Source organism: Erpetoichthys calabaricus, chromosome 6 (genome assembly GCF_900747795.2).
Source record: "Erpetoichthys calabaricus chromosome 6, fErpCal1.3, whole genome shotgun sequence".
NCBI classification, from domain to species: domain Eukaryota; kingdom Metazoa; phylum Chordata; class Cladistia; order Polypteriformes; family Polypteridae; genus Erpetoichthys; species Erpetoichthys calabaricus.
Window position 1 is genome coordinate 134105130 of NC_041399.2, and position 18796 is coordinate 134123925.

The 18796-nt window shown below is 34.3% G+C and overlaps 1 protein-coding gene across 2 annotated transcripts in view; it reads right to left on the reverse strand.

Annotated features, from left to right (window-relative positions):
• Window positions 1-7054: 7054 nt before the first annotated feature.
• si:dkey-73n8.3 (uncharacterized protein LOC100150965 homolog) overlaps window positions 7055-18796 on the reverse strand; it is a 39155-nt gene continuing 27413 nt past the window's right edge. For both annotated transcript variants that reach the window (XM_051929033.1, XM_028803928.2), the window contains 5 exons: window positions 16767-16922; window positions 12965-13069; window positions 10061-10270; window positions 8317-8509; window positions 7055-7537 (listed from right to left, as the gene is read on the reverse strand). In XM_051929033.1, coding sequence (XP_051784993.1) covers window positions 7435-7537; window positions 8317-8509; window positions 10061-10270; window positions 12965-13069; window positions 16767-16922 — 767 coding nt within the window. In that variant the 3' untranslated portion in view covers window positions 7055-7434. The remainder of the gene's footprint in view (window positions 7538-8316; window positions 8510-10060; window positions 10271-12964; window positions 13070-16766; window positions 16923-18796) is intronic.

The window sequence follows — 18796 nt, forward strand, 5'->3', positions numbered from 1 at the left end:
AAATGGGGGGGCAGGGGGACTAGGGGGCAACGTTCCCTCTAAGCTGCGCTAGCGTGCGCTGGCGCACCAACTGTTTAACCTTGGCGCACAACTTTTAATCCTAGCGCACGTGGCGGGCGATTTGTTAATTTTCGTAAAATCACGTGCCGGCGGACTGCGGCCTGGCGGGAATCCTGTTGCCTGCGTGACTCGGGAGTCTCGGGCTACATGATTCAATCGGCATAATAACGAAGTAAACTTTGGCCTTGGGCGAAGTTGGGCCTTGGCTGGTGTAATATGGCATGTGACCGGTGACCGCGTGATTGGTGCACTTTCCCACCATTCAGCTGGTCTATATTTCAATTAAAGTCCATGATGTTGTCTACTGAAAGGTCGGAAGTTCCGGTCCGGTCCAGTTCGCATTCATAACGTTCGTTAAATTACTGTTTTCGCAAATTCGCAGTAAAAAATAAAAATTTGAACTTTACAATTTCTTTTCATTATTTATGAAAATGTCGAAGCGCAAAGCTCAAGATGAACTGCTATGTAATGCGACAAAGAGAAGCCGCAATAACTTCAAGAAGGAATGGTTAACAGATTATTCGGTTGAAACCATCCTGCCAAATGGGTCCGGACATAAGAATGTGAAACTCGGAGAAATTTTTAAATATCGTGAAACGGAAGACGTTGTTTGTACGTTTTGTCTTAAAGCAGGAGTTGACGGAGAATGGAGTTCAGGAAAGAAATGGGGTGAATGGAAAATTGATTACTTGAAGCGTCACGTAAGTCACAAAATTCATCTGGATGCTGTCACGAAACTTCGAAATCAGAATCGTGGATTCATACAAAATTTTTTAAAAGAAACGCCTGAAGATAGGATTGTTAGACAAGAATTGAATGAACGTGACAGATCGAATCCCGAAGCGGTAAAGGTGTTGATTGACAATGTTTTACTTGCAGTTAAGTTGAATGCATCCATGCTGTCTGTGCAAGAAATTCATGACCATGTGGCAAAATACACAGAAATTCCTGAATGTTGGAGAAGCAAAAATTATGCTTTTGAATTCATTGAATGCATTAACAATGTTGTAAAAACAGAAGTTTTAAATGAAATTAGAGAATCTGATTTCCACACACTTATGGTGGATGAAAGTACAGATATTTCTGTTTCAAAAATGCTGATTATGTACATCAAATTTAGAAAAACTACTGATAAAATTCATAAAACTGTTTTTGCTGGAATTACCAAATTGACTGCTTGTAACAGTACAGCAATAGTTAAGGCAATAAGGAGATTTTATAATGAGAATAACTTGGACATAAATCGCATGGTCATGTTTACATCTGATGGTGCATCTGTGATGCTTGGAAAGCATAATGGTGTTGCTGCTATATTAAGACAATCAATTCCTCACTTGCTAGAGCAGCACTGTGTAGCTCACCGAGAAGACCTAGGAATTGATGATGCTTGGAAACAGTTACCATTAATGAGGGAAATTGAAACTCTCATAAGAACAGTATATACACTGTTCAGTAGATCAAGTGTAAAAAAAAATAAATTTCAGGAAATGGCCAGTGCTGCAGACTGTGATGCTGTTTCATTTAGACCTATAAATGAAGTTAGATGGCTCTCAAGACACTTTGCTGTACTTGCCTTGAATAGGAGTTATGACATTTTGTTAGAATATTGCAAAGAACAAGTAGAAGAGGACAATGATCCAGTTCACAAATATTGTATTGATAAATTAAGCAAACCTGAATATCGTGTGGCATTACATATCCTATGTGATGTACTTGGTGAACTGGCAGAACTGTGCAAAATTTTCCAGAGAAGTGCTTTAACCACTGTAGAGGCATATCAATTTGCCAAAGCTAAAATCAGGAAACTGAGGTCTCAGTATCTGGGGGAACACGTGCATTTCAGTGACACTGTAAAAGATTTAGTTGCTTCTTCCCCATCTCCAGTAAAAACAGATAACATTCTTAAATTTATTAAGCAAATTTGTGATCATTTGGACAGAAGATTTCCTGCTGATGAATTAAAAGACTGGTGCATATTTGATAAAGACCATTTCTGTAATCAAAGAAATCTGGATGATTTTGCTTTTGGTCATGAAAATCTTGCACAGCTGGCTAAGCGTTACTCTGTCTTGTTCAAGAAAGATGAGAAGATTTTTGCCAAGGATGTTTGTAAAGAATTTTCGGATTTCAAATGCATCGTTTCAGAGAAAATGAAAGCTGGATTAATGAATACATTTCAGGACATACTAGCATTCACCCAGCAGGAGCAGGAGCAATTCAAAGGACTAAATCTTTTGCTTGATGTTTGTGGAACTTTTCAAGCTTCCAGTGCTGATTGTGAAAGGGGGTTCAGCTTGATGAACGCCATTAAAGTTAAGACCAGGAATCGCTTGGACAGTGATCACCTGGAAAATCTTATGCGAATTAAACTGTACACAGCAGCTGGATATGATGTAAATATCAACAGTGTTTATAAGTTTTGGAAAAAAGAAAAGGGAAGAAGAGAAAGACTGTAAGACATGTACAGAAATAGACATTCATGATACATGTACAAGACTTCAAGTTTGATTTTAAGTTACCACACTGTTTCACTTGAAACTTACTGATTTGGGATTATGACTATCTATTGGTAATTTAATAAATTGGTATTAATATTTATAATGCTTAACTTTTGAATTTTCAAGTAATTTTACTTTGTAATTCTAAATAACATACTTTGTAAATGACATACTTCATCGCCACTAAAACGAAGGCCTACAGAAGCGTTGATAAAAAGCGCAATCAACCGATGTTGGTAAAATAACAAATCGAAGCCGGTAAGGAGAAAGTGGCTCACAAGTTTTGAAATTGATAAAATTTTGGCTCACAAAAAAAAAATTTGGCTCACAACACCCAAGTCCTTAGAGGGAACGTTGCTAGGGGGGAGTGAAACAGAGCAAGCTATTTCTAATCTATCCCTTTAATCCTTATAATTGTAAAAGCCTACGTAACAATAGGCTTCATGGTAATAAGTCCTGTAAAACCTGGAAATTAAGGTCTATGCTGTCTTATGTAATAATTAAAACCACCAAATGTTAATATAAGTTCAGAAGCAATATCTCAATGACCAAACAGTTACCTTTGTGTGCTAGAATGTTAAATTAAAAAGAAAAAGTATTCTCTCACTTAACAAGTTTAAAAGCTAAAATAGTATTTTTACAGGGGACCCAGTTATTAAACAAGGATCAGTTTCGGCTGTACAGAGACTGGACTGGCCAAATATTCCATTCCAGCTTTACAAAGAAAACTAGAGGTGTGGGAATTCTTGTAAATAGAACAATCTCATTTGTACTACCAGTAACTGATCCTGAAGGGTGATATGTGATCATCATGGATAATTTATTTAACTGTAAAGTGACTCTGATAAATATCTATGCACCAAATGTAGATGATAGAGATTTCATCCACAACGTATTTACATCCATTCTCAATGTGAACACTCATAAAATTATAATGGCTAGTGATTTTAATTGTGTTTTAAATCCAGACTTAGATAGGTCTCCTGCCACAGGGGCGATGATATCTAACACTCCAAAAACAATTACACAGTTTGTAACCAGTCACAACTTATCAGACCCTTGGAGATTTCTAAACTCAAACTCAAGAGCATGTTCTGTCTACTCACTAGTGCATCACTGTTACTCAAGAATTGATAATTTCTTTATAGATAACAATTTCTTGCCTACATTTTAATCTTGTAAGTACAATGCTATTTTTATCTTTGACCATGCCCATTGATATTACCAGATTTTAACTTGACTTGGGAAATAGGAGCTAACATTTCACATCTGCACAGTATAAGTGCTAATAAGTTGCTTGGTTTGGCACTGGAGAGATAAGTGTGTGTGTGATGAATTTTAAACTCCACATGCTGCATAAATAGGTAATTTAACTTGGCTCTGGTTTGCTTAGTTTTTATCTTGTGTACTGGATCAGAAATACGCAGGTGTGCATTTTCAATATTATTCAGATGTTTCTCAAACTCGTCAATATTCCTACATGCCGTGCGAGCTAAACTGGACACAAAAGCAATAGTCAGGCCTCAAATATGCCCCTTAATAATCAGCTAAGCATAAGTTGGGTCCTGAACAGATTCTTTGTTCAAAGCTATAAATTCCCCAAGATTAGCAGAGGTTTGTTTGATAAAATCTGCATTTTTTAAAAGTGAAGTGTTAAAATGCCAACGACCAGACTTAGAAGACAGAAGGTGGAGAAAAAACTGAAGATTAATGCACTGGTGGTTGGACAATGAGGAGGAGGATAAAAATACATTGATTGTGCAGGGGGCAAGATATTTTGAAAACAGGGTATAACCTATTCAGGAAAAAGACTTGAAATGAGAAGTAAAAAGGAAAACTGTTTTGCTGAAGGATTTAATAACCTAAAAGAGTCTGCAATGTTTAGATCCATAATAAATTTGTCAAGCGCACATGAAGAGAGGGGAATGCATTTTTAATCAAAGAAGGTGATTTATCAAGCAGGTGGTCGATAAATGCAATCACATTCATACCCACAATTAGTTGAAATTCAGAAAAAAAGGAGGCATTTAGTAATAATCATTGAAAAAACATATGGAGTTCGGGCATAGACTGAAACACAGGCAAGTTTTCTTCCACCAATCTCTATCAAAGCATAACAAAACCTTCCTACTGGATCACCTCCAGAACCAAGAAATGCCAGGTGCAAAACACTGAGTGAACTAAAACCAAAACTCTGCATTTTTTTTGCTTGTAGTGAAGGAGGATGCAGCCACACAGTAGTGCTTGGAGGCAATCTGATAAACGTCCTCAGCCAAAAGATGGAATTCTTGCAAATAGGCTATAACTACTTTATTGCAAGATAATAAATTAGCATCACTCGAATGCTTGCAAGCAGAAGAGAGTGACCTTACATTCCAGGACAAGACATAAGGATTTAACATTAGAGAGGAAAAGGAAAAGACAGCTGTAAAAAGGAGATGTAAAAGAAACACATTATAGATTGCTGCACCTGTTTACCGTGTGGCCCAGTTGAGAACTGTGAATAATGTAGACAGTAGCTCTGGAAGATTTTACTGTTTAATAATTTATATTTATATGAAATGTGCTTCTTATATATTACTTCATATTCTCATATGATAATGATGTTAATGTTTATATTGATTTCTGTGTTATTAAAACTGCATGTATGTGTGTATATGTATATATATATATATATATATATATATATATATATATACTAGCAAAATACCCGCGCTTCGCAGCGGAGAAGTACTGTGTTAAAGAGGTTATGAAAAAAAAAGGAAACATTTTAAAAATAACGTAACATGATTGTCAATGAAAGCCCATTTCAGTCAGTAAGTCTTATGTGTGTGTTTATGTATGTGTGTATATATATGTAGATGTGTATATGTAGATATGTATATATATGTATATGTATATAAATGTTTATGTGTGTGTGTATATTATATATATAATATATATATATATATATATATAAAAGACAGCAACAGTTATAACAATGACAACACAATTACATTGACAATCATGTTACGTTATTTTTAAAATGTTTCCTTTTTTTTTCATAACCTCTTTAACACACTACTTCTCCGCTGCGAAGCGCGGGTATTTTGGTAGTATATATATATATGTGTGTGTGTGTGCATGTACAACTACAAATACATACATGAAAGAACAAAAATATAGCCATTATTTACGAATAGCCGGATCAATGTTCGGGAAAACAGTCAAAGCAACCAATTCCAGTAGACTTGAAGGAGTCAGGGGCATTAAGTGCTTGTTGAGGGTTGGTGAGCAGCTGCCCTCCTAGGAAGGACATCCAAGGCTTGGCCAGATAAATCGCGAATCATGAAGCCCTTTTGATCACTGGAGACATGGTCTTGTGTGCTTGTGTGGTGTAGACTGAGTAATCGACCAAAAAGTAGATCTTCCAACCTTTATATAGGTTACATTTTGATTTGACGGATACTGTCACTGTGCCTGGTAATATAATCTAAGTAGCTGTATTATTTCAGGCCTGAAATTAGGGATGGACTGAAACCAAACGGACCATTGTTTCTTTAGAAAGGCAAGCACACCCAACTCTCAGCATTATCTGGAACTCCAATAATTCTGTTGTTGTCTCTCCTTGCTCTATCTTCTTGTTCATAAAGTTTCTCACAGAGAAATTGGGTCTCAGCACATATATAAGGAACATTTCTCTGTGTCATACTGCTTCACTTGACTGTGGACCTGCATACAAATTGCCGAGAGTTTCTGTTGTTTGTTTTTGGTTTCAACAATATCAGCATTAATGTCAGAGAAACTTCCCTGTATTAACCTGATCAAGGTCACACTTAGACTGGCATTTTACTCTGACACAAAGGCCTTCAATTGATCGACAATTGAAACTGCTCCAGAGTTGTCTACCACCATGCCATCTTCCATCAAAGTCCTCTGGGCTTTCCTCACTGGGCTTGAATGTGAAAAACCTGGGTGATTCTTCCTACCTGAATGCAGGTAGGCATACAGGTACCTGATAAGCAAGAAAGGTATGCTGAGACTTTGATAAGAAATTTTTGAGGTTAATTTGTGATAACGGAGTAATTGCAGGGTAGGGTCACAGAGCACTCCTAGAACACAGTTATACTCCATCATGTAGTATATTGTGAATTTAAACTTTAAATAAAGTTGTTATGAAGTAGCAGATTGTAATTCCTTACTGATGCTTTCAGAACGAACAAAGAACAGCACACACCGAGCATCACGTGATCCAAATCTGTTATTTCCCTCTTGATCAAAAGTATTCCAATTCTCTTGTAGCTATGGGTCTACAATAAACTGGGCACTCAGTGTATTTTAACATTTAAAACAAATGCTAATCCAGACCTCTTGAATTGAAGATTTTAAATATAACAAATGTAACAATGCTCGCTTCTTTGTCATTTCCTTTGACAATGCAATGTCTTAAAAATTTTGCATTGCTATAAATTTCTGTGGCATTAATCTTTTGAAATATTGATATAAAGAATGAACTCTGCACTGAAAGATCATTTATTTGAAAATAATTCAGAAATAGCAATGCTTATTTGTAATCCTTGTCATCCAATAACGAGAAGCTATTGTTAATCATAAGTAAATATTTTATTTAATTTTGTCTTCTTTTATTCTTTTTCATAAAACAAATGTAAATGGTCAATTCTTTCTCTGATGGTAATATTTCCATTCCTATCATATGTTCCAATTTACTTTAAAGTTTATCTTTATTAATAGCTTTGTTACTCTTCAACATTTGTTCTTTTATTGCAGACTGCTTAAAATTACATCTGATTCAAACAATAGTGAATTGTTTGTGAGTTCATAGAAATTTGTAATTCTTTTTTAATAACCCAAAAGTGAACCATCTCAGGCCCTCTTCTCATCTCCATCTTATTCCTAACATATTGCAGCTAAGCTTCCAAAGCAATTTTGCAGACTCTTCATCCCTGGCTGCTCTGCAACAAGTTGATGGTCCACAGTCACTAAAAAAAAATTGTGTAATTAGTCAAGTTATTGGTGGTGGTGAACAACACAGAATAATATTTTTTTAAAATGTTAACTCAAAAAAAATTTGTTTCGGTATTTGAATTTTCAAATATCAGACATACTATATGGAAGTGGTCTCATTTTACAATTATGTATTTGGGTTGAAATATAATTAATCAATGTTGACCTCAGCATTAGTGTTTGCAGTGCACCATCTACTGGAATGTATTTTGCAATACACGTAGTAATAAAATGTCATTCCAACAGATGGTGCATCATAAACATTTGTAGTGATATAATGCAGTTCCTCCTGTTGGATGTTTTCAGCATTAACATTTGCAATACAGTGGGTCCAGTTGCAGTCAAAATGACATTTACATGTTTTGCTTTCTAAATACATCTTTTCTTCTAAAGCCACTTATCCAGAGCAGGATAGTGTGGAGGCTAGGCACAAGCTAGAGACAATCCCTGGATGGTATGACAGAGCACGGCGAATACACACATTATGTGCATAATCTACATATCTTTGGACTGTGAAACCTAAGCAGATATGGGGAGAATATCCAAACTCCACACAGGAAAACCTTGGTGTCATTGCTTTAGTATAGCAGAGCTGTCACCATGCTGCTCCTGCTATGTAAATAAGAAGTAATATTTCTTGAGCTTTATTTATAGCTAAATTTGCTCTTGCATCTATACACGGCTCTTTTAATGTAAACATTAGATAACAAAAATAATGATAAAAAACTAGTTATGTCTGTAGCTGTCAACTCACCTGTAATAACCACCATTCCCATGTTCTAGGCCTGGTGTGATGGCACAATAAATGGTGGTATAGGCACCTTCTGCTGGTGTTCTGACAAGAAAGCTATATTTTTTAATAATTTTTTGGATTAAAGTATTCATATGCCTGATTGCATCAGTGTAGACCATCCCAGGGTCTACTGCATAGACTGTAACTCCAGTTCCTAAAAATGAAAATGAAACTAAATTAAGTAATAGCAATAATAACAACAAATAAGCATAAAATTACATTTTATTAACTGTATTAAGTCCTACTATTGTTTTGGTCCATCCTAAGCTGGATTTTGCTTGTTTCCATAGCTATCATATACTATGGACCCCAACAAAAGTGGATTGCAAAAACCGAAGGATAGACAGATAGACAAGTTACTGCTTCAAGTCTCAAAATGGACATGATACTGTTTATTAGAAAGATGAAAGGTTGAATGAACAGTAGAATTTCAGGATACTGACCTATGAAGTGACAGATATTGAAAATGGATTATAATTATTACTGTGCCAATCGAGTTATACTGTAGTCTTTTATAACTTGAAAAGCACTATATAAAATAGTTACTCAATAGGCTTTCCATGTACTCCTGATTCCATGGTCTTAGGTTTTATCTCTTGATAACATATTGTTTATATGGAGTTTTCATATTTTCCCTGTGTCATTTTGTGTTTTTCCCAGGTACTGTGGGTTCCTCCAGTATCAAAAAGACAAGCAAAATGGTGACCTTAAATTATTCCAATTTGAATGAGTATAGATTTCTTTAATGACTGTGCTCTGAATCCGACTGGCTAATTATATTGTCAGCCTCTACCAAAACAGTTATTTACTTGTGCATACCACCTTAATGAATTTAAGGTAATAAAAAAGCAGTGCACTTTTGAGACTGAATCCTATATACTTCTCCTTAGACAAAATTCCAAGATGACAATAGCAACTTCTACTGCAGTTCCATTCCTTGCTGTTCTGCTTGTACTCAACTGCTGCAAACAAATCCTCTCTGTCTTTCTCGTTCTCACTCTCTCTCTCCCTCTCTGTCTATGTCTATCTCTCTCTCATTCAATATTTCTTTAAATTTAGCTTATATCCGGTCTGACTGACCCATTGTCATTGAGAAGGACTAAAGAACACACCTCTGGCCAAAGCACTTCTATAAATCTATGCAGAAAGTGACACACTATTAAGTGTCATCCTGAGGTTATGTGTATTTTCTGTTTTATTGCTGTTTTTGTTACTGGGAAATTTTATTTTTCTTGTAATTTCTGTTAGGTTGGTTTACTGCTGCTGAGTCTTCCTTCTGGCTTTATACGTCAACCAGAAAGAGAAGTGTTCTCACAAGCTGTTTCTTTCTGTTGTCTATACTCTACTCTAGCATCCTGTGGGAACATTGCAAGATTTTATGTAGTTAGTCTCTCTCACTCCATCTCTTTTGCCTTCCCTGTTCCTCATTATTTTCTATATGGTGTTGACTCTGCAGAATCCCCCTTCAAAGCATCCAGCACACATACAGGGTATACCACGCCTAATAGTCACTTGCAGGACATTTTGTTCTGTCAGTGAGGTTATCTCTCTCTTTTGGATAATTTTCTTTGTGACTGAGCTATAGCCTTCTAGTATTTTGGTGAAACCCTTACCCAATCATTGAAATCAAATATAAACTACTAGTAGTAAAGGTTTAATTTTCTAGTAAGTGCAAGTTTTTAAGTTTTATAGAATTCTTGCTCACCTTCAAGTCTTTTTGCCAGTTCTTGAGTAAAAAGGACATTGGCCAGTTTACTCTGAGCATAAGCCTTCACAGGATGATAACTCTTTTCACTGTTCAGGTCAAGAAATTGGATCTTTCCCATTTTATGTACAATGGAGGAAATGTTGATTATTCTGGCAGGTGCAGAGCTCTTTAGCAAGTCCATCATTAGAAATGTCAAAAAGAAATGCCCTATAATGACATTATTTATAGGTCTTAGAATTTTACAGTGCATCGAGTAATTTTAATGTAGCTAATCATGTTGTTAAGTTGTTAATTTTAAGAAGCATAACAAATATCAGAAGAAATAAGTCCTCCTTTCACTGCTATGGAATGATTGCACTGTTTGCATCATCTGGATTTGCAATATATAGCTTTGCCTATGTTCTAAAGTAGAACAAAATCAAAGAAGAGTAATGATTGTTCATCTAATTAGCACTTGGGAGATAAAAAAAAGTTTTACAAGCCAAACTCTGTCATAATGGAAAAGCAGGTCAGAGATGAAATAAACAAAGTGTACCATCTAAATTGTATACCAAAGCACAAAACAAAGACTTTAGAGTCAAAATAATTATCACAAATACCCAATTCAAGCTTGATTACTTCAGCCTTACTCTGCATATTGTTTGTTTTTATATTTTTAATCCAGCACTTGGATGCATGCTGTTGGGTGTTACTATTTTTTATAGGTGGAGCAAGATAACACAACACATTACATGACCAGCAACAGGTAATGCAGTTACATTGGCACCATTATAATGTTCATTTCATTGAACAAGAAAAATAAGCTTACTTGAAATTCAATTATGCTCTCACTTCAAAAATATGTTCTAATATGAACAACAACAACATTTATTTATATAGCACATTTTCATACAAAAAGTAGCTCAAAGTGCTTAAAATAGCTTAAACATCTTAAAACTTTAGAATTGCTACACTCAGTGTCTCAAAAACTAATTGTACCCATAGAATTTGATCATAGAAAAGTTTCGGGTAGTGCAAAACCATGAATCACAACAACTGAAATCATTAACCTAATAGAAAAGTTGAAATGATCTTTGCATTATTTGAGTTTCTTGTAAAGTTGAAATAAGGATTGAAAGGGAACAAAATGAAAGGATATCAGTCTGAAGTCTTAAGTACTGCTGAACTCATCTTAATCTTAGCTTGTCATTCACTTTGTTTGCCTGATAAAGGGTGACCCACACCCTTTGAAACATATGGACCCATGGCTGCCAAAAGCTGAACTTTTTCAGTTTATGGAAAACATATAAAAAGGTTACATGACTGAAGTGTTTAAAATTATAAAAGGAATTAGTACAGTGGATTGCGACTGTTACTTTAAAATGAGTTCAACAAGAACACAGGGAAATAGGTTTGAAGGGTAAATTTTGCACAAAAAACTACACAGAGAACAACAGACACATGGAATAAGTTTCCAAGTAGTGTGGTAGACAGTAGAATATTTGAGATCTTCAAAGCTATACTTGATGTTATGTTGGAGGTATTAAGTAGATAGGATTGGTGAGGTATGTTTGGTTGACAGGCCTTTTCTCATTAAAAATGTTCTAATATATGCAATGACATTAAGAAGTAGACTTTAAATAGATGTTTTGTTTTTTTAACAGCACTTTATAATACCATATAGTTACAAATGTAACCCAAATACACTTGTGGTGGCTCAGTAGTTTTCATAGACAGTAGAGTTCAATTGAAGTGTTGTAAAAATGGCATTGATTGTTGGGCTATTGTTAGTCTGTGACTACCTGTTGTTCAAATTTCGTATGCATAATATTTCAAAAAGAAGTACCAAATAGACAGTTAAAGTCTTGGTTGAAGTCTCAAAGTAAAATTGTAAGGTCCTTCAGACCATGATAGTGAGCAGATCTGGAGCTTTGCTGATAAATTGTAAAAATATGACGTAATATTATTTTGGAGATGTTAAATGCATAGGACTAGCGAGCTTTGTTGCATTGAATGGCATGTTCTTGTCTAAATTTTTCTAATGATCTAAAGATGGAAAAGTGCCGTGGGAAGAAAATGAAACTTTCTGTACCCAAAGAAATGTTTTCAACTTTGTATCTGACAGTTGAAGATGAACAGTATTATCAATCATACTGAAATGGAACAGTGTGGGCTCTGTGTTTTCAGTCTCTCCATGTCGTGCTGAAAATGACCGACTGTCATGGATTTAATTTCCAAACATTTGATTATTTCAAGTTTTAAATACATGGGATTCCATCCAGGAATTAAACTTAGGTGAAAATGTTGTGATGTCAGCAATATATGATGGTCATTGCATTTACAAAGCTTGCCATGCTTTGTTACTAATCTTCCTCTATCTATCAATCCCTGCTTATTCCAGTGCAGAGTTTTAAGAAAGTGATACTTATCCTAGGATCATGATGTTGAAAGCAGAAGTCCAACCCAGGGCAGGGTGATTTTTTTAATGTAATGCAAAGTAAATGCAGTACTCTCACAGATGAGAAAAACATGGGCCATGGTTACACAAATGCACACAGTAGCAAACAAAAATGTGTTAATGTATTTCCTGTACTGAATAATTGTTATCCTTTTTATTCTTGTTGATTGATAAAATAAATTGTAGAGAGATCCCAATTTCTATTATTTACACTTAAATAAGAATCTGTATCAATGTTTAAATTATTATTGATGCTTAGTATATCCATTCTAAAATCTTCTTTAAGTGTGTTTTCATAATAAATAAAAGTGAAATGATAAAATTCAGTATTATTGTTTAAATGAATTTGGCTGCAAAACAACTCAATAATATACATATAAAACTTATGAAAGTACAATGTTTTCAAGACATGAGTAATTTATTATGTTAAAAACCTCAGCAATTAGATTAAGAAAAAAAAATACCCAAATGGTTCACTCCAATATGCATTTCAAATCCATCAGTAGTCTTTTCATATGGACACATTACTACTCCAGCATTGTTGATCAAAATGTGTACCGGTGTTTCCACTGGAACAAAATATAAATGAGCACATTTGAAAATGACATTAATTTGGTATGTTCCAACAAAAATAGTGCATGCTTGATGTTTAATGTAATAAATATAGTTTGAAATCTACTCTCTATATATAAAATCCTAAGCCTAAAAATTCAATTTTGTGAAACGAGTTTATGACATTTTTTGTCACACTTTAAATCGGGCTTAATTTTAAAACCTACATATATACGTTTGGTATCATTCTTTTCAGAATTTATCGAACTTTAATGTGATAGTTATATTTTCAAATTCTTATTCCTTTTTTAAATTATAAACTAAAAAATATCAAGAACTCTTGTCCTGCAAGACGAGAATTTGTGCCAAAACATTTAACCACGCCCGGGGCCGGAAATAAAAGACAAAGAGTAGGACAGCTGCTATACAGGCTTTTAAATGTTTGAAGTGCCTTGCAAGATGCTGATCACGTGGCACGGCAGCAGCAAGCCAGCAGCTGATCAAGCAAAGAGGAGGTAAAAAAAATTTGTTTCCCCATTGTATCACTGATTAAGAGGGGGTTTCAGAGGAGCGACCGCATCTCCTTGGGGTGTGTTCAGCCTCCCTCTTCACAACGTGGGCGGTAGAGACGTGAAGTAGCAGGCATGTAGCGCAGGCCAAGGGGGGGTTGGTGAACGAAGCAAGCAGGGGGGAACCCCCTAGTGTTTTAAGGTCTGAAATATCTCAGAATGGATTACTATAAAATGAAATATCTTTTGAATGGGTACACCTCTCTATCAGGATTTTGCTAAACTATTCAATGATTCATTGCCATCCCTTCATTTTCTCCTTTCCCCCATATATCTTAATTACTTTATATTTCCCTTTCTTAGAATTGAATCCAGGAGTGCAAAGTCACTTATTATGACCAAGTCCTCAGGTGTTCTGCTAATTATGGCAGGCATGTGATGTTATAAAATAAGTTGCTGCAGCCTCAGTCTTTTACTAAAGTCTTTTACTAAAACTGTAGCAGTTCTCCTCTGCATCTTGCAAAGCAAATTTTCTCATTGATTTAATTATTTTTTATTAGATTTAGGTTTGAAATATTCTTTGAGGGTTCTAGTTATTTTGTCTTCTAATTGGAAATTAATTTTTGGTGGTTACTTGTAGTCTGTGTGGTGTTCATTTTTCTGGATTTTTGTCCTGTCTTGTGGGTTTTTCATTTTTGATTTATTTACTGTTCCTCTTCCAATCTGTTTATGTAGTTTTCCTTTCTTACTTACTATTCTTTAGTATTACTTGGAAACACTAAGTTATATTATTATCTATTGAGTTGTTTCTTTTCTACTTTTGATGTTGTCAATAAGGAACAACCATAGTACTCTCCATTATAGTATATTTAAGAATGGACAAAAGCTAGTAACATTAGAGGTAACATTAAAGGCATTAGAGAAGTAATTAAATAGATATAAGTGAGATGAAATTTATTAAATATACCAGAAAGTAGATATAGATATTTTCATATAATTTTAGGCAAAAATGATTTTTTCATTGAGGATTCTGTAATTTGTTTTTGTTTTGAGTTTAATTGAAAAAGGTTTAGGTTATTAACATCTTTTTGTTGCGTACACAATGCTCTGACTACTATCACATGATCAATTTGATCACACTAATGACTTCATGCAGGTATGATAATATAAGAATGGTAGCATTTGCTTCCTTGACCATCCCTTGGTGAATTCACATAACAAAACTCTGAACAACTTCATTGATAAATTCTTTTCAAGCAGGCCCTAGTGTAAGGTTTTGAACTACTTTTTGTCCTTGACTTTGATTTTTGCTTTGCTCTCTGGTTTGGGTATATCAGTTACTTTGTCTTCACAATTATAACTGCTGCCTGCCTTTTTAACTGATTCAGGGTGTGTTTCACAATTTCCTGATCTATTTATTTTTTACAATTATTCAGAGACAGGGTGTCTCAAAACACAAAATGCATTTGAGATAGCAGTTGCTTTTTCAGAGAAACCTCAAAGAAATTTATAAATTCCTTAAATTTATTTTGAGATAACTTAAAATGAATTCCTTCACCTTTTAAAAATGATAAAATACATTTCTAGCATTTTTAAATCCACATTATTTCAAAGTATCTAAAATAATTTTGAATTAGTTTTGAAGTAGAAGTTAAAATTAAGCAAGCTGAATTAACATTTAGAGATACCTCAAAATCAATTCTACGTAGGATATCTTGAAATGAATTATAGCTTGCTGAAGATATTTCTATTTCAAGATACAGGTATTTTAAATATGTTTTCAGATATGTCAAATGCATTTCAGGATATCGTAAAACAACATCCTATGCAGTCTCAGATATATGAACTATGTTTAAAGATATCTCAAAAGCATTTTGAGATATTCTGAAATTACTTTTTGCACATTTTGAGATATCTTAAATGTTATTCCAGATATTTTCCAAATGATTTCCTATAGAATTGCATACATTTTAGAAGGGACCTTCCGTCATTATTAAATACTAGCCATTCCCCATGGCTACGCCCGCGTAGTAGTGAAACAGGACAAACTTTAAAAATCAATAACAAAAAGGTATCGCTAGCTAAGCGGAGGCAAGTTACACTCCAAAACGCATATTTAGACCGACTCTCCACTCCTGTAGTAATGCTTCCCCCTCCCCTTGGCCTGCAGCCTCTGTCTCGGTTTAGCGCGAATATATCGTTCCTGCAAGCGAACTATGATTCTTAGAGCGATGAGAAAAGTCACAAAATCAACCGTAATGTTAAAGCAAATTCTAGAATAAAACCCAATCTAAGTTCTCTCGTTTGCTAGCTAAGCGTATATAAGATACGCCCCAAGGATAGCGAGTGAGTGAGGAGGGCCCCACCCCCCTCCCTTCGGCCCGCTATGTCTCTCTCAGATTTGCGCAAATAAATCGGTACCACAAGTGAACTATGATAGAGCAATGAGAGAGGTCGCAAAATCAACCGGAACGTTCAAGCAAATTATAGAAAAAAACCCGATCTAAATCTGCTAAGTAGTGAAAAACAGACAGACATTGGATTTTATATTAGAGAGATTTTGAACCAAATTTCAGATATCTTGAATTGCATAGAAAGTTATTTAAAGATATCACAAAATGAATGAATTTCAGATATCTTCACATTGACTCATGTTTGAACTTTCTAAAACATACTTTTCTTGATATCTTAAAGTGTATCTCTTTGCTCTGTTTTAGATATCTTAAAATGTATTACACAATATCTTAAAGATTCATTTAAAAAGATGTAAAGTTGTGTCAAGATATCTGAATATAAAATCAAAAAATCATCCTGTCCTTTTTCAGATAACTTATTTTTCAAGGCTGTTTATTGCAGACTGCAGTATAAAACAGAGATTAATAACCATCATGTAATAATGACAATAACATTTGTCTAAAATATATCAACAGATACCATATTATCTTTATATCTATAAAGATTAGTTTTAATCTGTTTTTCCTCAAGAGAACCAAGCCCAACTTATCTTGCTGTGGAATACTGACATTCTTAATAAAGTAACCACTAGATTAGATTACTCAGTTGAGGTTTAAACTGAATTTAGTTTTGTCAAGTTTGACTTGTTTCTATGCAATGTTACTTGCTTTTAATAAATATATAAACAAATAAATAAATATAATTAGATTACTCAGCAATGATTATTTCACTTTAATAACTGGGCCCTTACTATTGTAGATTTCTTCAGTAAAGTCACAGATGGACTTTGTGTCTGCCAGATCTAGTTGGCATGCAACAACTGCAGTGTTTCCAGTATCTTTAATTATTTCATTTGCTGCCTCTATGGCTTCATTGATGTTTCTACAGCCCATGATCACTCTGGCTCCTGTGAAAAAAAAATACAAACAAACACAAAACGTGCAAGGTATAATCTTACAATATTTTGTTTGAATTAGGGGGTTTACTCAGAAACTACAAGGATGTTTTAGTTTTTCTTATTTTTCTTTGAGTTTTTCATATTTCAATTCTGGGGGATAGTGAAGCCAAGATTTTAATCACTAGGTATTTTTTCTTCTTGATGCAGCCCAAATGGAGAAAGCACTTTGAAAGTGGAATCAAATTATTTAATTTCATTAGGCATCACAAGTAGGGTTTCTTATCACCAGTGGATGAGATTAATAATGTCTCTTTATAAAATACATAGAAATGATGGAAACAGACTTTATAAACATTTAATTCAATTTCATATCACTAAGCACCTTGAGCACGAGAAAGGTGCTACATAAATACAATTATTATAATTTTATTATTTTTTCAATTTACCAATAAACTACTGTAATAAAAAAATTAGTAAATTATAATTAACCACTATGCAACCTTATTTTGTCAATTATAATAATGAGCCCATATTAATTTAAACAGCTGAAGTTAATGTCTCAAGACTTCTGTAAATTAAGAAAAAAAAATTGTTTGATTCATTGAAGATAGCACAGCTAGATGCCATTAGTGCAATGTTTATAGAAATTAAAGACAACAAAATTCCACCTCAAACTTTTGGCCAAGCATTACCATCTTTCTTAAGTAAAATAAGGACTTAATATAAAGTGCATCATGCAGACCAGTCTCACTCCTGAATAATGACGTTAAGATACTCGCCAAAGTTCTGTCCAAATGGATTGAGAAAATGCTTCCTTCTGTAATTTCACAAGACTAAATCGGATTTATTACAGGCAGACACTTGGCTTCTAATCTTCAACATTTGTTTAATGCAATATATTCACCCATTAAATCTAACACCCCAGTGATCTTATTATCTTTGGATGCAGAAAAAGCATTTGATATGGTTGAATGGAACTACCTATTCACAACATTGCACAAATTTGGGTTTCGTCCAAATATACTGTATGTGCATGGATCAAACTACTCTATACTTGTCCAGAAGCCTTGGTCATATTAACAACATTATTTCAGGATACTTCAAACTTGAATATGATACTCAACAAGGATGTCCCCTATTACCAGTGCTCTTTGCAATCGCCATTGAGCCATTGGCTGTTTATTTCTGAAATGCATCAGAGAAAATATCACTATATGCAGATGATATGGTATTGTATATACAGTATATCTGACCCACAAAATTCCATGCTTACAGTCCTAAAAGCACTAGCAGATTTTCAAAAGATATTTCGAAATCAATTTGAATAAAAGTGTGCTTTTTCCAGTGAGCTCTATACCACACAATATTAGACCGGACACTTTCCTATTTATCTTAGCAAATCAGTTTAAATACCTAGGGATGAATATCACAAGTAAATCTAAATCTCTTTTTCAACAAAATTTTGCTGTCTGCATGGAAAAAATTAAACAAGATGTGAATAGAGGGTCTACTCTGCATTTCACATTAGCAGGGAGAAGCAACACTGTCAAGATGAACATCCTTTCCAAGATTCTTTTTCTATTTCAAAGCATCCCCATATACATTAATAAATAATTTTTTTTTAAAAATTTGATTAAATCATAACCTCATTTATTTGGAATTTGTAACATCCATGCATCCAAAGAATGACTCTACAATAAACTAAAGCTGAAGGGGTCATGACACTACCTAACTTTCAAAATTATTACTGGGCAGCAAATATACAGTCCATAAAGACCTGGACATCAACACATATTGATAAATATGCACAAGCCAGATCTGCAATAGAAATAAAATCTTGCAGTACTTCCTTATATACCCTGACTTTTTCCCTCAATAAATAT